The sequence below is a fragment of the Fistularia commersonii genome, chromosome 15 (assembly GCF_037954325.1).
Source record: "Fistularia commersonii isolate RoL2024-O1a breed Wild chromosome 15, RoL_Fcom_v1.0, whole genome shotgun sequence".
Taxonomy (NCBI): Eukaryota; Metazoa; Chordata; class Actinopteri; order Syngnathiformes; family Fistulariidae; genus Fistularia; species Fistularia commersonii.
The window spans coordinates 3,356,752-3,378,911 of NC_141298.1; the positions used below are offsets into that span (position 1 = coordinate 3,356,752).

A 22,160-nucleotide genomic window follows, 5' to 3' on the forward strand; every position below is an offset into this window, starting at 1 on the left:
ACGAGGGAAGGAGGGGGGAGAGCGGCGCAGGCGCACTTGAGAGGAGGGACTTGGACTATTGACACTGACAGGAGCAGTATGCAAGATGTGCACCTAAAAAAAAAAAAATTAGTAAAAATGTTTTACTAACACTTCACAAACAAACACACGAACAAATCTTGATACCAATGCTTGAGCTTGAAAGGCGCGCGAGTCATCTGAGAAAAAATGGAAAATATGAGGAGCTGCTATTGATTTATTGATGAATATTTTTTTTATTTTTGTTTATTTACAGAGAGAGGTCTGAGACTGCATTACAGAGAGTACATTTGGAGAAGATACATGCACACACTCACATCAAATCTTCACATAAAAGGTTCAGATCGTGCTACGCAAAAAACAAACAGGCCATCTGAATATAAATGTAAAAAAGTATGGATCAAGCACAAGGCCCTGACCCTGGCATTCAAAACCACCTCAGGAACAGGTCCAGCATATCTGACCGAGATGATAAGACCTTATGTTCCCGGCAGAGTGCTGCGTTCCTCTAATTCAAACCTATTAGCAGTACCTTTTGCTCGCTCTAAGCGATCTCAGGCAAAACTGTTCTCAGTTCTACTACCTCAGTGGTGGAACAAACTCCCAGAAGCAACAAGACTAGCATCATGTCTCTCAACCTTCAAGAAACAGGTAAAAACGTTTCTCTTTCAGGACTTTTTACTGCGCTGATGCCCCAGATCAGGTTGGCAGCAAGTTAGGCTATGCAGTGTGTGTGTGTGTGTGCACGTTTGTGTGTCTCTGTCAAAAAAAAAAAAAAAAAAACCCTCACTAACCCAAGCTTACTGTTCTGTATATTTCCTGTGCATCGTGTATTTGCAAGTGTATTTGCAGTCCCTATGTCCTCTATTGTAAGTCGCTTTGGATAAAAGCGTCTGCCAAATGCAATGTAATGTAATGTAATGTAATTTAAAGTAACTGCCGTTACTGTTGAAATATGATTTTTGTTTGATTGTGGTTTCTTTACAAAGGAAAGGGCTAAACACTATCACACAGAGTTCTTTTGGTGAAATTACATGCACATCATATGGACAAGCGTGCATGCACGCACGCGTGCACGCACACACACACAAACACTCACAATGTGAAATACATTTGGCAGTTTTCACCGGATGCAATATTTGAGTGACGTCACATTTAATTCAAAACATGCATTTTTAATCACAGTAAAAAATACAACATTTAGGATAGGGCTTTCATGTTGGACAGGTGGCTCTACTGAAGTGTACGACTTCATATTTAAAAAAGGGTTGGGAAGATTGAGATAGGCAAAGATTATAGATCACACTCGAACAAAGTTTTGACTGCATAATGACATTTATGAGGAATGGAGTTAAAGTTGAAAAAAAAATATTGAAGGTGGAGTCTAATATGTTCAAAGTTTACACTAGTGGGATTATAAATAAATGAAAGAAGACACATGTGGTAAATTAATATGTTTCTAACTTCGAAACTTCAATAAAGTCTTATTGTGTCATTGTTGATATTCCCCAATATTTCCTATATTACCTGAATGCAGCATTTACCTCAGCCTATACAATCCTACTACGCATGCGCAAGAACAGCTGCGATACGGTAACTGTACAGTGAAGATGCGGAAAACAAAAGTGCGAATAAGCGTCAAATGAGGACTTTCGGCATCCGGTTTTGTTCAAGAAGTGACAGGATTGTGTCTAACCAAAACCCGCACTTGTAGTCGTCGTTTTTGCGAGACAACACAAAAGTCCCGGAGCTGTCCAAGGTAGGAGTTTTCTCCCCACGGTGTCCTTTCACTCCGCGGGCTTGGAGCGGCTCGGCCGAGCAGGAAGTGCCGCGGACGGAGGGTGGAAGGCAGGACGCGATGAGTCGCCGGCTTAGGCTGGCAGCACGGTTCTTCTTTTCTTCATCCTGTGCTGGTTAATTGTTTTGACACATGCATCCAGCCATATAACATTAAAATATAAACAAAACATATATACTTAGAGGAAGCTAGTTCACCCGAGGAGGGAGCCACATTGTCCCCGGCTCCTGAACAGAACGCCACCGAACTGAGGAACTCCTTTGGCGAGTTAAAGGTCACTTATTGAGGCAGTTTTGAATTCTTAGATTGACATTAGTTTACATCTTGATAAGGCTGTTTTTATGCTTTGTACGTTGATCTGACAAAAAGGTTATCTAATATAAATCTACTGATATGAACACATGGAATCTGACTGGATAAGGTAATACTTTGGGGGAAATTCGAGACTGCCTCCACACATTTAATATTTACCATCTTAAAGTGAAAATGGGCCAAGAAATTTCTTTAGGACTCCTTTTCAACTAGGTGTTTAGCCTTGTTTTTGCTGTTGTAGTTGTATTTTGTACTGTTGTTACAGCTTGGACTAACTTTCAGAAGAATTGTCTGTACAAAACATGTAGATTCTCCTCCCCAGTCTCTAACATACAATTATGGAGGTTCATTCTTCAAATTGTCTGCACCTTTTCCCCTCCTCGGCCCCTTCATTGTTCCCCATTTCAAAAGAGTGTACATGTGGGTTGAATTCCTCAGGGGTGTCACTTTGTCCCTGTGGTATCTCCTGACTTGCACCCCCAGTCTGTACTGCATTCTTGGCCGCATTGTCTTTTATGTCAGTCAGGTGTCTTGATTTCTTATTTCAATGTATCTTGATATTTTTCCTTGTTGAGACATTTCCTTTGCTCTCTATGAATCCCTGTTTAGTTTCACATGAGGTCCCAAGCCGTGTTTATCCTCTTGCCCACTCACCTATTTTGCCTGTCCTTGACACATACACATATTCTTCCCACCAAGTGCATATACTTAACTTCAAATGAATGAATGAATAAATAAAGAAATTCAGCAGCATTTTTTCAAAGACTTGTTTGGAAGAGGGTTTACAGCTCAATTCCAGGGAAGGGTAATCTTCAAACAACCTTCAAATAGCTTCCAATTATGTATTTGTTGTTATTTATGCTCTTTATACAGTCACCTTAAAGCCTTTGAGGAACACCTTAACATGTATCCCCACACCACTGGATTTACTATCCAGTGGGAACATGTCAGATATAGGGGACAGGATATTATGTATGTGGATGCTCTTTCATGATGCTGCTGGCATGAGGTATGAGAGTTCCTTAATCCAAAAAGTGTTGTGGCAATTTTGCCCTGTTGGCGGTGTCTATTCTGTAAACTACGGTATTAGACAGGCAGGTGAAGCATTATGCCTGTCACAATGAAGGTATAGAAATTTGTGAATGATATTGAGGTTCCCTAAAATTTACAGCCAGTGTTGCAGTTTGGAAGGAGTCGCCTCATTGTGTTGAATCTTATCTAATGCTTTTGTAGCAAGTGTCAAGATCTTATTTTTCTTTGATAATCTCCTTAAGTTTCCCCTGAATGATCAGTGCTGCAGTTAGCTTACTGCTGTGTTTGGTGAATACTATGTCCTTGAATTAGTCACACGAAATCTGCAAACCCACAGAGAGCAGGCAGTCAGATTATATGTTTTGGAATAGAACCCTATGACCTGTTAGTGAGTAGTGTTAGTGTCTATTATCGACTAAATTAGTTCGTCATCCAGTTTGCCACAAAGGCAGAGCTTCTCTGCTCGATTTTGAGCCTGCTGGATGTGAAATGTGAAGTTCACAGAGATCTGAGAACAGTCTGACTTTACTGCTGGGCTGTTCCAGAGGCTTGTGTTTGACACGCATAATGAATACTTTCCGTTGTTTATTCCTTCTGTCAGTCTTTATGCATACGGGTGTGGATTCAACACACAGCCTGAAGCTTTCCTCTTGTTAACATTCCTAATGAGAGACATGGTGTGCACAGGTATTAGATGGTTCAGGATGCTCTGCTATGGCACAGAAATGTGCATGAAGTGTTTCCATTGCAGTTTTCTAGGGTACCCCTGAACAGTTGAAGAAGCAGCCTTTATATTCTTGCTGTCCAGCGGCAACCTGTGACCACCATAGTAGTATGAAGGTGGTCGCAGGAGGCAAAGGAGTCCCTGCAGGGCTGCTTTGAGGAGACTCACTGGGACATTTTCTACAATGCACATGGGGAGGACGTAGATGGACTTACAGATTGTATAACTGAGTACATTAACTTCTGTACAGATGGTGTGATCCCCACGAAAAACATACGTTCCTAACCCAACAATAAATCATGGGTGACAAAGGACATAAAGGCGACACTGAACAGGAAAAAAAAAAAAACAGGAAGAAGGTGGCATTCAGGAAAGGTGATAAGAGGCGTTGAAGATGGTGCAAATTGAACTGAGGGAAAGTATTGCAGTGGATAAGGAATCATACAGGAGGAGCTTGGAGAGCAAATTCCAACAAAACAACATGAGGGAGGTTTTGAGTGGTCTTAGAACCATCAATGGCCATGAAAAAAATGGTGGATAATGCCAACTCCAGCAAATGAACTGAACATGTTCTTTAACTGGTTTGATGATAGGGCCTCTGCTCACCCTTTTCCCAGCTCCTCTCATGACTCTCCTCCTCCTGCACACTCACCTCAACCCCCTCTGTCCACCCCCTCAAAACACTGATTGCCCCTCTACCCCCCACTACCATCTCTCCTCAATGACCCTCCCTGCTCCTGCCTATTCATCTCAGCCCTGCCCCCCTTACCCAACAGGGCTCTCTGACGACCCGCTGGCCTCCCTCTGCATCACCGTGGAGAACATGAGAGGGGAGTTCAGTTGTCCTCAACCAAGAAAGGCTGCAGGCCCTGATGACCCCATCACTGGAGTGCTCAAAAGATGTGCTAATCAGCTGTGTGGTGTTTTTCAGCAATGTATTCAACCTGAGCTTGAGCATGATGGTTGCCCCATGCTTGTGAGAAACCTCATGCTTGGTCCTTGTGCCAAAGAAAAAAAACACTGAAACACACAGTGATTACCCACCAGTCACCTTGAAATTGCACGCCATCGCATCTTTGCTCCGGTGTTGAACCACCACTGGACCCCCTGCAGTTCGCATACCAGCCCCACACCTCGAGGAGGTCGACAGCACTGTGACAGTCATGTTCTTTGACTTTTCCTAGTGCTTTTAATACCATTTGGCCAGACTTACTCGGGAGTAAGCAACTGGACATGCAGGTGAATGCTCCACTAGGGGCCTGGATTACTGACTACCTCACAGGCTGCCCACTGTATGTGAGGCAGCAGAAGATCGTGTCTGACACGATCGTGAGCAGCAAAGGGGTGCCACAGGGGACGGTCCTGATTCCCTTCCTGTTCACGCTCTACACCTCTGACTTCAGCTTATGCTCACAGTCCTGCCACCTGCAGAAGTTTTCCGACGAGTCTGCCATCGCGGGCTATATCAGTGGAGGCCAGGAGGCTGTGTACAGGAGGGTGGTGGACAGGTTAGTGGAGTGGTGTGGACTAAACCACCAGGAACTCAACGCAACCAAGACAAAAGAGTTGGTGGTGGACTTTCGGAAATGGAGGACGGGCCCAAACCCCATCTCCATCAATAGGACTCATGTGGGTGTTGTGGATGAGAACAGATGTCTGTTTTTTAGTTCTGGGCTAAAAACACAGATGCTATATACAAGAAAGGACAGAGCCGTCTGTTCTTTTTCAGGAGACTCGGGTCTTTCAACATCTGCAGAGTCATGCTCCAGATGTTTTATCACACGGTGGTGTCTGGCGTCATCTTCCCAGCCTTAATGTCCTGGGGCAGTCGGCTAAAGGCAGCTTACGCTAACAAACTTAACCCTAGAACACTAACGTTAAAATAAGTAACACCATCACTAACGTTGGGTATATTTTACCCAATACAATATCCTGGATAAAATAACGTTTTCATCAATGTATAGATGGGCCGATGGAAGGAGGGAAACAAACATACAATTAAAATCATCAGTGAGCAGCCTGAAGCTACCCAAGCACCCCTAAAACTCAATGGCAACACAATGAAAATCACATGACAAGAATTGTGTGGGTGAAAATCCCCCCGACGTTAGTGTTCTAGAACACCTTCAGCCGTAGCCTGAGACCACCAAGGAGCACCACAGGATGCCACAGAAGGTCTTTCTTACCTTTGGCCATCAAACTTTATAACTGTTCCCCTTTCTGCAAGAAGGAAACCTGACAGCAATAAAATCAATATGATGTTTCAAGTGAATGGATGTAATGTTTGAGCCTCCGGGCAAAATAATATCCATCGGGAAGTTCTATTCTTCTATGTCTTTTATTTTCAGTCATATTTTCCAACCCATGTGAATTGTTCACTTGGACCTTACTGAAAGCTCTCACCACATTGTGTTTGTGTAGAAGGAATACACACTTGGTTTGAAGATGACACATCTGCTTTCAAATCCATCTCAAATCCAGCATAGAGAGAATTGAAGATCCTGAGAATTATCTTGTAGACATAATGTTCGCAACTCCGTGTAGACCAACATGGGGGACTGCAAACAGGCAGTGTCCTTTTCAGACAATTGTTGTATGTGACATTGATCATAAAACTTGTGTGTTGACAGGGTAGTGGGTTGAAATATCCATATTTATTTTTGTAGTGATATGCAGAGATAACCTCTAATTTGTCTTATGCCACATTTGATTCATTCTATACCTAGGGATACCATGGCCTTCACTGTTAAGTGATTTGAATGTGGATGGGTATGTGGACGATTTGGACATTGGACGTGCAGTCCAAACCTGAATGATGGTGATATTGCCAAGAGCTGCACTAAAAAAGGAAATAAATAAATCTGTCACATTAAAAACGCTTTTTTTGTAAGTCACTAGCTCCCTGGTAAAAATACTCTCTTCTTTCTTCTAATTAACACACAAATGTACTAAAAACAGACTCACTTGCATAAAGCAAAGAAGAAATAAATGAATGATGTAAGTTCAAAAAAATCCAAGCATCCACTGCTAAGTCATGAGCATTTATAGAATAGGTATTTAAGATAACTTCTAAAATGAGAGGGTGGAGAGTTAAAGAAATCTGGGAATGTCGGTCACTGAGCAATGGAGGCAATACCGTCAAACAAATTGATCGATGAGTTAGCAGCTGGAGACTAAAGTAATGACTGGATTGCTTAATGACAAAAACAAATGCAGCAGAGTTGTTTTCAGCTTTATGTCCTGGCCTCATCCCCCTTCCAAGCCAAAAATCTAAACATGTGCCATATAAAACAAGATTCAAGATTCAAAGCCTTTATTTTCATATGTACAATGTGGAAACGTGTTTCCCTGTACAATGAAATTCTTACTATGTTGTCTGCAGCGCATTTGGCCGGCATGGAACTGCGGAGCGAGCAAACATGTCTGCCAAAGAGGGCGCCATGTTGTGTAAGAAAGGAGAGGTGACAAAAGCCACTTGCAAACTAGGGTCAGCACATAAGCAATATAAGACATTACAAATAAAGACAAAGTTCACAGGTGGAGAGGGAGGATTTGAGGGAACATCTTGTCTGCATAACCCCCAGAAGAGCGGAGAGATACCAGCCTTCCAAGGCGGACATCAGGGGCCAATGAAGATAACAATTGTCTTTAGTTCAAGCCAACGCTATAATTTTCTGTCTTCCTTAAGTCTTTCTGGTTCTTCCTGTGGTATTGATCCAATCGTCCAAATTAGGTGTCCAATTCCATAGAGCCGAGCTGTCAACTTCTCCAAGTTGGCCTCCACCCTCAAAAAAGGTCCATCCTGTCTATGACAGTGCTCGCCTAACCACAAAAACAGTATTTCATAGATTCCTGCTATGGTCAAAGTGTGTGAAAGGGCAATTATGGTCATTATCCAGGCTGGGGATAGAGAGGAATATAAGCCTCCTCCATGCCGTTTTCCTGTGAGCTTGTTATCTCGGTCAAGTCTAAGGGGGGTTTGGAAGCCGTCTATGTGTAGTGTTTCCGTCATCATACTCCTCTAGTTCTATTTCTGTAAAGGCCTGGTAGACACTGTCTTGTTTCACGCGTATGGTTTATGTTTGCTTATAGGCAGCTCATCTGTTATGTTGCATACATTAGCTAAAATTATTCTCTTTTCTTTGAGTCTGGCTGTGAGCCCCTCCTCTGGGATATATTTTAAATATCATAATCTACTAAGACATGATTTTCTGGGGGGAAAAAGAAAAAAGTCTCACAACATATTTTCCTTCCAACTGCCTGTTTCTCCCCACATCCTCCAAATGCACAAAAGTCACACACACACACACACACACACACACACATGCACACACATCCAAAGGCCCTCATTATTTAGTGAAAATAAAACTTGATGGCGCTAGAGCTGCCAGATAGTTTTCTTGTTAAACAAACTGTGAAATAGTTTTTGACTGTGACTCTTTCCCTATTCATTCATGTTGATGTATGTAGGGGGATATGTAAAGAAACAAAACAATGAAACACTAAAGACTTTCATCTTCATCACATCACATTAATTACATTAAATTCTAGGAAATTCCTGCTGCATTCATTTGGCACTTTGATTGCTTCACCTTTTTTAGTTGTGAAGTCATGTATCCAACTGTATTGTATTCATGTCCTTTATCATATTTTACACAAAGAATGTTTGAGTCATGTTGGAAAAAACTTTGCATGTCATTCTGACTTTAGATGGCTTTTACATTCATTTTCCAAGTAGTGGGATACATTTTACTATGTAAGGTACAATAATTCTGGCTCTAAATTTATTCAGTGCACAAAAAAGAAATTTTCTCAGTCAAGGGCAGTAAAATTATTGCTTCAAGAATTAGACAATGCTGTATGTGTCACCAGAGAAACAATTGTTTAATGTGACAATGGTATTACTTGACTTTGTACAAGTACCTGTTGCTGATGATTGATTTCTTTAATCAGGCAGGTGTGTGTGTATATATATATATATATATAAATTTAAATGTCAAAATCAGGTACATCTTTTTTAAATATGTGCATTTTTTACGTTTTTGTATTTGAAAAGAGTCTACCTCTCAATTTCTTATTTTGATTTCTGAGAATCAACCCACCACTTCCTTCCAACACAGACTGATACAGGACTGAACCTCTGATTTAGGACTTTGTGCTATTTGGATTTGGTGCCTGACAGTACAGCTTATTATGCCAACATGGTCTTATAGCCCTCTGCTCCTCTAAGCAGTGTGATGAAGATGTGAGGTAATGGATGCTATTGCAGAGAATCGGTTGTAAGCAGTTTTGATAGATAAATAATGCTGAGGGAAAACATTCACACTCAACTCTAGTCTTAGGATGATTCTTCCCAGCTAATTATTGATGAATCACTGAAAACCTTCCAACAGCAAATTCTCAGCAAGACTGTATAGAAAAGGACCTTAAGCTAAAAAAGACAGCATCTTTATTTGAGAATTACATTTTTAAGTATTTAAAATATGTGTTTTGGTTTTGAAGATAATAAACTGTTAATGTTATCATGTCTGGTGTGTGTATTATCACCTCACTACTGAGAATTTCACCTGTTTTCTCTTCACAGTTAATCTCTAACGGAGGCCAGCAAGAATGCCTCGGAATCAACTCAGCAGAAGAGAGCAACGGAAGTTCGTCACTTCGTTGGCATGGGAGGTAAGATAATCTTTATCAGGATGTATTTGAATACAAGTTCTTGTTTTTGAGTGATCATTTGTCATTGAACTGTTTCTAATGGGTCATTGGTGTTTTGATCACTCTTCTCATACTTTCCAGTGCAGCTTGTCAGTCACTTTACAAACTTGCCCTCTGTTACCATCTTGTGGTGAAAGTGTCCAATCACACTTTTGCATTGCAGTTAACCATTGACATTGAGATTGTCACTTGGGGCTTGTATTTGGGAGTTATCTCAGACAGGGTCTAATTCTTATGGCTCCTGTTTCAGTCTTGGAAACCTTTAAAACCTTCATGTAGTGAATAGATATTTTCTTTTTTTCAAATACATATTTTTTGTTGTAATAAATCTTTTTTAATGAAAAAGATCGACCTTTCTATCCTTGGATTGTATGTACTTATTCATTAGGCTTTTGAATTGTAGTCCCTCACCCTCTAAATCATATCTCTGACTTTTGTTTGATGTTTTCTTTTTGAACAGTGTATTTTATTCAGCTGTTTAATCAGTGATATGATCACTGATATACAATCACACCCACATACAGCAAAAACACATTAAAAATCGGTGGAATCTGAGTGTGTAATTGAAGAAAACTAAATAAAACAAAAACAAATTTAAAAAGAAAAGTAACCCAAAACAAAACAAAAAAACCTACCAAACTCTTTGGAAGTAAAGCACATTTTGATATTAAAGGGAATCCCTAATGGGTGGACTAATTTGCATGAATATGCTTTAATGTGTAATTCATACTAGAATGTGTTGTTAGAATAGCATGAAGAATTGTTATTATTTGCCTATCTGAATTTTTTTTCTCCAATTCTATACAAACGAAGATATGTAGAGAAATTGTATTATCTTTTTTATGTTGCTGGTCTAAATATTGATCACATTTGACAACAACATCTTGATAACCAGGGATCCTTTTAAGAAATGGAGGCAACTGTGTTAACTTGAGGCCAGTAAATGTTTTGTTATGCGCATGTTTTGCACCCCCACATTACAAGACAAACCACAAAGAAAGTCTACAGACTTTCCTGTTCGGCTACCGTGTGCTGTCTCTTTCTTTTTCAACAAAGCTCATTGTTAATGCATGGCCTGATCTGTGGAAGACAAGAAGAGGAGATAGATGGCGGGGAAAAAAATGAGAAAAAAAATGGGACATAAAACAGAAACACTGACACCAAGTGAGATGAACCCATCATGTCAAAAGTTTGAAAATTTTTCAGGAGCTGACCCCTTATCTCTTTTGCTACAGGGAAAGATTTTAGTAAGGTTATTATAAAGTGACCAAGTTACTATGTAAAACACTGATAACCTAACCTTGTTAATGCTTTTCCATATCAGGTGTAAATAAGCATTGATAACTAGCATTAAAAGTGTCATTCATGCTCGAAGTTAACTTTAACAATTTAAAGGTTTTGTATATGCATGATTTCAAACACATTGTAGGGACTTGTCTTTCACATGACTGGAAACTCATTTTATTTTTATTCCCATTATTCAGCCATTGTTATTCTATATCTTTTTTTATTGAGATTAAGAACTAAGAACTATTTAAGAAAATCTTGACAAATGCAAAAGCAAGTCACCTTAAATAAGCAAATGGTTACAACAAACAAAAGGCATTACACCTGATCACAACAGATCTTTATTGATTTCTTGATCCAAAAATGTATTAAAAGAAAATAGAATGAATCTGCCCAGAAGAGCTACTATCCTTCCAGCTCAGGACCTGGATGGAGGGGTGTCAGGGTTGGATTAGATGCTGTATGGGTGGCAGGCAGATCTGACATGCAGGGAGCAGGCAAACTTGCAAAAGTAGGACTTTCATTCATTCTATGTAAGAACAAGTCAGATTTCTTTGATTTTCTCCAAGTTATGTAGGTGAAGCTCCGGCATGAAGTTCAAACTTCACATACCCTCTTTCCTTGTTTAGTTAGACACACTGTTGTACCTTTCAGCAGTGTGTTTTGTGCTTGCATTAAATATTTCTCAATGTCAAGTCACTTAACTCTGAATCAAAGAAAGTTCATTTTATTGTAGACTGAGTTAAATATTTGTATCATCCTGACATTTCCAAAATTGTTTTTACATCTCCCAGAAAGTGCATTCACTCTTCTTTTTCTCTTCTTGATGCAGCCGAAACCCCATTTAATGGCAGTGTCTTCTGTCAATATTTCTCTGGCATTTATCTTCCATATTTCCATATATATATTAATTATATCAATATATATATAAAAATATGGTATTACTTTGATCATATTTTCATTCACATTATAATGCAGCATTGTTGTACAGCACTGTTGCATTGTTACATATGTAGTCATTACATATAGAAATACATGAATTAATGTTATCTGTCATCTTCTGTTCCTTGAGATCTTGAAGAAATATCCACAGTGTTGCTTTACTGCTGCCACCTTTTTTTCAAAACAACGTGTGATTGCATGATTGCATGATTACTAGGTATATACATGGTGAACTATATGTGATGAATTAGTGTAGGGCTGTCGTAATTCAGTGAGAAACCACTGGAGAGTGCAGTTAGTGTACTTAGTAGAAGCCATGGACGAAATACCAGGACTTTCCATCGTGTGAGATGGTGTGCCTCCCTCATTCCTAAGATCCCATTTTTAACTTTATACTCAGTATTATTTTATGAATAAAGTTATTATATTACTAATATATCTTCTTGCTTTCCTATTCTAACAATGTGAAAATGCTACATCATTAGTCTTGTTTTTATTCATTAAGTTCTTAGCCACCCACTTGATATTTCAACTTCAGGTGAAATCTTGATATAAAAAATATATAAAAATGAGCAACAGCATCCAAAACACCTAATTAGTTCGATATTAGTAATTACACAGAGGCTGAAAGCCCAGTGAAAATGTGACTTATTTAACAAGGCTAAAACTAAAATTAGATATCAACCTGGAGTCGAAAAAATGAAATTCATTATTAGTATTTTTTTTAATCAAAGTTGCTGTACTTGTACATGGTAATTTTTTTCACATCCTGCCTCTTCTTTTACAGATTACTGTAATGTTGTATAATGCTCATTCCTCACTTCTTTGCTCTGCCTTTAAGCCAGGCTGTGACAACATTTATGAGTCATAATGAAAGATTTATGTCTTTGGAAGGCAGCGGTGGTCATTGGGATTGCAAGCCTCTGAGAGTGTAGGGAAGTCGCAAAGTATTGAGAGATGGACTAATGAGCATAGGGTACGCTCTACTAAACAAGCATTCACCCTACATTTTGAATAGTCAAGATGTGCAACTTTAGCTCAGTGCACACCGGGGAAGAGGACTTGTATTGTCTGTTTTAGGCCATAAGTATATCTCAACATGTATGTCTGAATGATGCATCAACACCAATAAACTTATTTGTTTGACGAAGTGTTCCTTAAAAGCCATGGAAAAGATATAAAACTAGAGGAAAAGCTTTTATTATAACTTGGGACTAGAGCTATGTCAACATTGGTCATGTGTCAGATTTCTGGAAGCAGTTCACAAGTGTTGAAAAAAAAGGAACTACTCAGCACCGTCACTCCTCAAATTTATTTGCGCGTCATATCTGACATGTGACTTTTTGACCTTGAGGTTTACCCGCTGAGAGGTCTTAAATGCTCCTGATTCAACATCCTGTACTGTGAAGGAGCAACAGATAGTTCATTTCAATGCAGTCTTCATTGAAATAAGGTTTATTGAAGAAATAAAAGTTGACATTGTTTTGTTTTTGGGACATTGGTCCCAAAAATGTTTGTTACCCTAGATCAAATTTGTGTATAGCAAAGATTATATCCTGGAAATGGCTCCCTGAACTAATAGCAACCACACCTGTTATTCAGTACTGTTTAACAATTAACAGTACCACAGCTAATTCTGTGTATTCTTCTTAGTCACAGTTTGTGTCCCAATTCAATGGTAAATCCACAAAATTTCAAGCAACATAACATACTTTGTGATTTCTGGAAAGGGTAGACTTTGCTTGCACCGTCAAGAACATTTCACAGTGACATAAATAATAAATGTGAAACCCTAAAATATGCAGAAGGTTGACCTTGAGATGTGTTTTGCCTGCCGCTTTGGTATTTTTTGTACCTAACACAAAACACACTGTTGGAGATCCAACTAGATAGAACATGCAGATACAGCCGTATAAACCCAAGCAATGCAGACCAGTTTCTGTAAATAGTCAGCAAATCTAGTTTTGAGCACTTTAATAAGAATGTGCTGACTCTTAACAATAACCGCATATTTTGGCACAGATCTGAATCATCTACTTTTCATTGAAATTGTGTTTTTGGAATATTCAGTGATAGTATTTAGCCAGTTTTGCAATGTGATCGACATGGCGGCGTAGTGGTTGGCACTTCTGCTTCACAGCAAGAAGGTTCCTAGATCAATTTTGACTTTCTGTGTGGAGTTTGCATGTCCCGCGTATCTCCCACAGTCTAAAAACACACATTTGTTTCACCGGAGACCCTTAATTGTCCGGATATGTGAATGGTTGTTTGAATTGAATTGTTTGTCTGTAGACATGGTTCTGTCATCGACTGGTGACCTTCAAGGGATTTTTCGTTTCACTTGGGCATAAAACAACAGCCAGTTGGGAGCATCATTCAATTTTCCAAAATGTTCTAGGTTTGGCAGATGAAAATAGATATATAAATAAATGAATATATTTTTTAAAACCATTATTGTGTCTATCATTGACATTTTAAGTGTGTAATTAATTCATTTTTATCTGTTTTTAATTTGTTTTATTATTTGTAACATAAATCAAGCAAAACTGCAGAACAAGATTATGCATTTGAATACAATTTGGGGGAGGTCTTTAAAACCAAGCATTACTTCCTGATCTGTCAGTTATCTTGATGCAAATGCGCTGGTATCAAGGACATACCGCACAGGTTAGCCGCCAGCTCATTAGGGGTGGTGTGGTGCAGGAGGTAGAGCAATCGTCTTTAAAACCGAAAATTCGAGTCAGTTCGATTCCCGGCTCCTCCCAGTGTGTCGTAGTGTTGTTGAGCAAGACACTGAACCCCTTTCTGCTCCCCCAGTGCTGATGGATGGCAGTCTACTGCTCATGGTTCATTCATAATGGCTTAATTGCAGAGAATGAATTTCCCCACGAGGGATTAATAAAGTGTAAATTATTATTCGGTAACTGCAATGATTCCTACAGTTGGGTTGAATGTTGGTTGGATCGTTTATCTTCCAAGACACTGTTACTAACCAGCCTGAGACCACCACTCAACAAGGCATCCATCTGGTTATTTGGGTCCAGGTGTTATTCTGTGATCCCACCTGCCCAAAAAAGTAGTTAAAATAAAAATCAACTGGAGTTGGATTCTATTGTACATAATGATGAGTGAACAATTCCCCTGATCAGAGTTGTTACTCCAAAGGCTAACACTGATTATATTAGCAGTGGTCTTTCTGTGTGGAGTTTGTCAGTTCTCCATGTGTCTGTGTGGACCAGGTTCTCCGGTTTCCTCCCGCAGTCTCAAAATTGGAGACTCTAAATTGCCCAGATGTGTGAATGAATGGTTGAATGGTTGTTTGTCTTTTCACTCTATGTCACCCTTTGACTGACTGGCATCTGGTCCAGGGTAAAACCTGCCTCTCACCAGTTATAATTGGGATTGGTTATAATATCAGTTTTATTGACTTTTTGTCAAGACCCACAACACAATTTTATTGAACCAAAACAGGGCAGACTCCAAATTCTAGGACAAAGTGGTACTTCCAGATGAAAACACACAGTGGTGTGTTAACTACATCTGTCTACATTTGGATTGTGAATTATGGAAGTTCAAGTGCCACAAGAGTGTGACTGGTTTAAAAAATGCAGAGCACCTAAACTGAACAGGCAGCAAAGACTAAATACACTACTTTCCAGCTGCTGTGTGATGTGACCTGGCGACTTCTGTACGGGGAGCTGCCCCAGCATTCAATCTCCACACCATCCCATGCCTGCCACACTTATTTTCATTCACCAATGGGGGCCTGTAGGAACTGCCTTCATAACAGCGGGTCGTGAGAAAGACACTGCATGAATTTCTTATGAAGTGTGACATGCCAGATAAACTCGGGCCGCTTGAAGCATGCTACTTTGAAGTTTACCCCTCTGCTGCTGTGCCTTTTAATAGGAGCTGTTTATTCACACATGATGATGAAATCAAATCTTATGTACAATTGACTTGCCCGCAGAAATACAGATATAAATTCTGGCCTATATTTGTGTAATGAATGCTTATTTTGCAAATCCCAGCCTCTCATGACTGCGGCTTGGTTCTGTCCAGGAACATCTCTGTGTAATTTGGGCGGGAAAAAGTGAGAAGAAAGATTGATATGCATTTCAAAGTGATGTGTGTGCCTGTTTGCCAAGGTGTTTTAGCATCCCTGGGTCTGTGATGCAATGCCTGTATCTGGGTCACACTGCAGCCTTTGGCATAATGGTGTTATAAAGCACATTGTAAGCATTTCTCACATTGCAACTACGATGCTTTTTTTTTTTTAGGTAACTAGCCATTTAGGGTGAATCAGTTCATTGTTATGGCATTGTGATTCATGTTTATTGTTATCAGATACTTAGAAGAAAGTAAAAAAGATAAATATCCTTTGTATCACAAGGAGAATCATCTGTGTATCATACTGCAGCAACTGAAAATGCAACATTTTTCTGATACGTATCCTATACTGTCCTTGACCAAATTTTCCTTAATTCATTATCTATACAGATTTTCCTGCATTCAGAGTCACAGGGGGCTTGTTCCTATCTCAGCTGTCATTGGGTGAAACGTGGGGTTCACCCTTGACTGGTTGCCTCTCAATCACACAGCATTTTTAATAAATGTAGATGAGATAAGTCAGAGGCTTAACTATTATTATACCAGTATCAGAAATATCTCTAATTTTGGCAAAAAAGTGACAAATCATGGAGAAAGTTTTGGGAATCTCTGCTTTTAGGGCAGGAGGCTAAAACAAAACATGGGGAAATTAAGTAAGTGATTGACAGTAGAATAATTTTGTTTGAGACACCAGAAACAACCAGCTCAAGGGTATTTGCTGCTTTGTTGATGACAAGTTACAATCCACTAATTGTTGGAGAAGCTGCCCGAAACTGAGCCATAACTGTGGAGCATTATTTGACATTTGCCTCTCACAGAAAAGCCTGAGTTTAAAGCAACTTTTCAGGTTTCCTGTTTTTCAGAATGAAAGATCAGAGTTGTTCTTTGGTCTCCATTTAATTAGCATTTTCCCAAATTCTTATAGGAGTTTGATTCTGCTTTTATGTTTGCCAGAAGTGTGTGTGAATGTGTGTGTGTGTGTGTGTGTGTGTGTGTGTGTGTGTGTGTGTGTGTGTGTGTGTGTGTGTGTGTGTGTGATGATCTACTGCTGCTAATGTGCAGTGGGACACCTGCATTCAGCAAACAACAAAGCTCATTAATGCGTCTTCAGAGAGAGAGAGAGAGAGAGAGAGAGAGAGAGAGAGAGAGAGAATTAAGGAGGGGGACACCCCTGCTGCTCCTTATAAAGATGACAAATCCAATACATTTTTGCTGTGGCAGCTTTTCATCATCACCTTTTCTTCTGGATAGTTTCACTGCATGAGACAACCAGTCTCTTAGAGATGATAAAGGATCCTGATGATGAGTCTTGGAGGGGGCTGTCCCTTTCTTTGTTGCTTTTGTCCTTGAGGGGACACTGAGAGTTCACCACTGAGTGGTGAACTTCAACTGGGACAACTACCTTCTGTCAATCACAGATAACAACAGCAGCTTCAGTCACTCTAATTGCATAAAATAAATGGAAAGGATGAAAATGTAGCCACTCGGTGTATAATTTTACTGCACATATATCAATTTTATGAATAATTCTGCCAAAGTTGTTTCAATAGCTTCTGGTAAATTTATATGTAAATATCGGTGACCTTTGCTACAAACAACAACTCAAACATACAACTGGTTCAGTGCCGCTAATAGAAATAGAAATGTTACCATCACACTGTTTTTACAGTTGGAATTCACCTACCCAGCATTCATTCAAGTGGGAGGGGAGGGATGAGTGTGTGTAACCCTGTGCAGCTCAGTCTGCGGCTCAGCAGTAGATGTGACTGCAGGTCTCGTCATTGGCTGCCTAGTACAGAGACAGATGGGCCTATAGGAAAGCAAATGACTCAGCTGTGTTAACACTCAACCACTGCTCACATGAGGTGTTGCTTTGTGTGTGTGTGTGTTTATGTGTGTGTCTGTGTGTGTCTGTGTGTGTCTGTGTGTTTGTGTGTGTGTGTGTGTTTGTGTGTGTGTGTGCATTAGCACAGAATATGTCGGACACCAAAAAAGCCCTCTAAAAGAAGAAATCTATTTGACCCTCATTTATCAACATGTTGTAGGCATAGGTTAGAGGATTAGAATTATCTCAGGTCAGGGTTAGCATGTGATTCATGAACGTTTATATCTCACCATCCGCAAATGGTTGGACATAGATTAATGCAGGTGCTCAAAATAGAGGGTTGTTTGAATATTATGGCCTGATATATTTTTGATTCAGACAGATCACCTTCAGAGGTCTTTTAAATGATGGGTCCTCTTTCTGCATTTAGCATCCGCTGATTGTAAATTATATGCCAAATGTATGTTGATTACGTATGTCGTATTTATCAAAACATGAAAATATGACATATAAATGCAATCAAAATGTAATATGAAGGAAATTAAGATAGTGTGATGTTTAAAAACAGAATAAAAATCAGGGAATGAGACAATTGTCCTGTGCAAAAATCCATTTGTCAATCTCGAGGGCATTTTTTATGAACCTGAAAATGAAAATCCAACGTGCAGGTTCACTAGAAGTTAGTTATGAAGTTTTATACTCCAGTCTGTAAAGTGACTAAACTTGAAAAAAGGCATTTTAAAATGAAATAAAAAATGGTTTGGATATTTAATCTTGTTCACTATTATAAATCAGCCTGATAATATTGATTATATTGATAAATATTAATGATAATATTACCTTGATATTTTGCTTTACAGTGATGTGAAGATTGAAATACGGTTGAGTCCTAAATATGGACAATCCAATTACAAAATATAAACATTTCTCCCAGTTAAACAATTTGAAAAAAAAAAAAAAAACTTTTGTAAGCTACACTTTATGGTGAGTGATTCTGACTTAAGATTTTAAGATTATTTACTTGGATCATGTTTTTAAAGGAGGTCTGGATGGAATTCAGAATGTAAAACTCATACCAGATTTGTTCTAAGACCTCATAAAATCCTACCACGTACACAAGTTGAGACTAGAGGTTGGATTTGAACCCAGCCTTAGTGCAGATCAATATTTATAAATGCCTGGATTCACATTGATAAATGAAGCCTATGTGTGTATTGAGAGTAAGATTTGGAGGACAGCAATTACCACGCTACTACCAAAGATTGTACAGATGCACATCAGTATTGGCTTGGCATTAAAAAGATATCTGTAGGAAGTCAAAATGTAGACATTGCCAATGTGACATATTTGTGCAAATGATCTGTCAAAACCTGTGAGATGAAAACTGGTTTATTTTATATTGAGAATTGGATTTTCTTCTAAATCTCAACAAAACACAGTCACAATAAAAATTAGTATATCAGTCACATCACAAAACAGACAACTATTTACAATGAGAAAATATATGAAATGTGTTCAAAATAAAATTTAAAAAATGCATTAATTAACTGCAAAATTAAGCTAAATTGCAGAGACATGAGATATTGCAACACATATTGCAATCGACAAACTTTGTCCCAAAAGAAAACAATGTCAACTTTTATTTCTTTAATTACATAAAACTTTTCTTTAGTCAACTGAAAAAGCAAATGGTATTATTCTGGTGCCAAAAAAGGTGAGTTGTTATTTCCGATATATTTATAAGAAAATATCAATATCTGCCATCCGTCTCTAAGAGAAAAATATTGCTACCCAAAATACTGAAATATTATGCCATATTGATTTTCATTGTCTTCTGTAAATGCTTTTTGATTTCCTTGACGGTGTCACGACTTTTGGGGAGATTGTGCAACTGAATGCAGAAAGAAGAAGGCACATTCCAAAATAAATGAGCTATTTATTGACAGAACTAAACACACAAACTAAAAACATTACGGTATGTAAGCAAATGGGCAGCAGCCTCGGGAGTAAAAAACAATCAGCGAAGACTAAAGGTTGAGAGAATTTAATTCAAACTCTAGTATTGACACAAAAAGTGACAGCTCATGTCTGTTTCGTTCGTGCTCAACATGAGGTCGGGTAGGAAGCTATTTGGGTAAAAAAAGGCCAGTACAGGCAGTGCCCAAAACTGTTTAACTCATTAGAGAAGAAAATAATCAAGGCGGGAAGTAAGGCAAGAAGAGGAACAAGTGGAGCAAGATTTAAGAAGGAAAAATAAAACTCACATAATTTTGAATAAATAGATTCACAAGGGAAATGAACACAGACCCAGTAAACAGAACAAAATATAATGTGATTGACATCAGTGTCAATCAGTGTCAATCATCAGTATCAAAGTATACGGTTATAAACCTTAATACCACCAATGGGGAAAATTCATACAAAACAAAACAAGTAAAAACTGTACCTTAATACACCGCTAGACACAGACATCAATAGAGGCAAATCAAAAGTCTAAACAAGATAATGGCAGACAACCATTAATCAGATCTTTGTGTTGCTGGGCCACATTGTTAATGTGAATCTAAGTCAGTGCACTGTCAAGTGTGAAATAATTTGGATGATTAGCTGTTGAGAAAGACTCGAAAAAGAGAACCTTAAAACGACAATCACTGACTACGTCTTGGAAAGGACTGACGTTAATGACCGCAGTGCTTCAGTGTGATTGTTCCACAGAGAGCAAACTGCCTCTTAATACTTGGCACACAGCCCTGTGAAATATTGTACCATTTTAGACAGATTTATTCATGAAATATTTTTAAAAGTCAGCATGTTAAAAGTCTGCATGTTAAAAGTGAAATGGTAGCAGAACCACTGATTTGCTCAGATGCACTGGAGCAATGAGACCCTCATTTTGAATTCTATCATAATGCATATCGTCACCCTCTTAAAATAATCGCCCAAGTCATCTTTTTTACAAACATTTTTTTTTTTTTCCTAAATCACCTCCTCATGATGCTGACCACCTCTGGCAAAATTGCCCACATCCTCAGTTAAACAGATAGTGCCATTCTACCCCTTTACTAGAAATTGCCCATGTCAAAAGTGTGTCAAATGGTTCAGTTTCTTGTGTTTCCTGAAAAATCTGAAAAAAATGACATAGGCGATTATTTTAAGAGGGTGACGATATATTCTTGAATACAACATGTCAACCAAGTTCTTTCTTGTATATTAAACAATAAAACATTACTGTGTTATTGGAGTGTTTAATATATATTTTAAGATTGATAAATGGCAGCATCTAAGAGAATGTATGTTTGTAGGTTTGTGCCAATTACATAATTCCTTCATTTATTCATCTATTATACTGCTTATCCTGCATTCAGGGTTACCAGGGGGCTGACCCTGTCCTAGCTGTCATTGATCAAGAGTAAAGTCTCAGCCTGGACGGGTCACGTGTGAACCCCAATGTGTGAATCAGTGGGTTACAAATAGAGACAAACAACCACTCATGCTGTCATTCACATGTACCGTATGTGCAATTTGGGGTCTTAGGTGGACTTACCGGTACTTTATGTTTTTGGACTGTGGGGGGAAACTACACAGAGGGGCCTCCAGCTGGAACTGAAGCAGGGACCGTCTTGCAGTGAGGCAGAAGCAGTAATCACTATGCTGGTAAACTTTTAAATTGAAATCTAAATCCAGTTGTTGCTGAGACGAGCCGGGCGGGAGGATGATGTCCGCTGGTGCTAAAGTTACCTGACCTCTATTCAGTTAGGCTTTGACGGAATTTACACTGCTTGCCATCAAACTGGTGAAAGAAAAATGAGGGCCACCTTGTAAGACTGCAAAGCTATAAATCTTTTTGCAATGATTTATTTTCTTGTATTACAGAGAGGGATGCATGCTAGCAGAGTAGCTTCTCTTGTAAGTTTCTACAGAGATGACTGTGGACACCAGTTCTCATACTTTGAATCTTGTTTTGTTTAACTCTTAAGTGTGGACATTTGATTATTACAGTCATTTTGTGTTCTTGCATTTGTGTATTCCCTCTTGCTTTTTGGCATTTCATCTTGTATTTATTTTCCTGTCTTTGTTTGATGCCTCTCTTGTGTCATTCCCGTGCCTATTGACATGGTTGCAATCAGTCCTCCTCAGCCTACCCTGCTCCTCGGCTCCATGCCCACCCTCTCACTTTTCTCTTGTTGTGCCATCAAAACTGTAAGTGTTTGTGTACCTATATTGTTAAAATTGTCACTTGCAGTTATAATGAGAAAATCCCTTTTCACCAGTGAGAGCCAATGACAGCATTATTAGACTGCCTGATTAGTTATTTTCAGAACCTCTGATAAAATCTCCTGCACTCATATTGAGAAACTTACTTCTTCATCTGATTTTCTTATCGCTGGCACAGCGTGCCA

At 38.9% G+C, this 22,160-nt stretch overlaps 1 protein-coding gene across 2 annotated transcripts in view; it reads left to right on the forward strand.

Annotated features, from left to right (window-relative positions):
• Nucleotides 1-1,615: 1,615 nt before the first annotated feature.
• Nucleotides 1,616-22,160, forward strand: part of LOC147226255 (phospholipid phosphatase-related protein type 5-like) — a 120,737-nt gene continuing 100,192 nt past the window's right edge. For both annotated transcript variants that reach the window (XM_086160824.1, XM_086160825.1), the window contains exons 1-2: nt 1,616-1,777; nt 9,469-9,557. In XM_086160824.1, the coding sequence (XP_086016950.1) occupies nt 9,495-9,557 (63 nt within the window). In that variant the 5' untranslated portion in view covers nt 1,616-1,777; nt 9,469-9,494. The remainder of the gene's footprint in view (nt 1,778-9,468; nt 9,558-22,160) is intronic.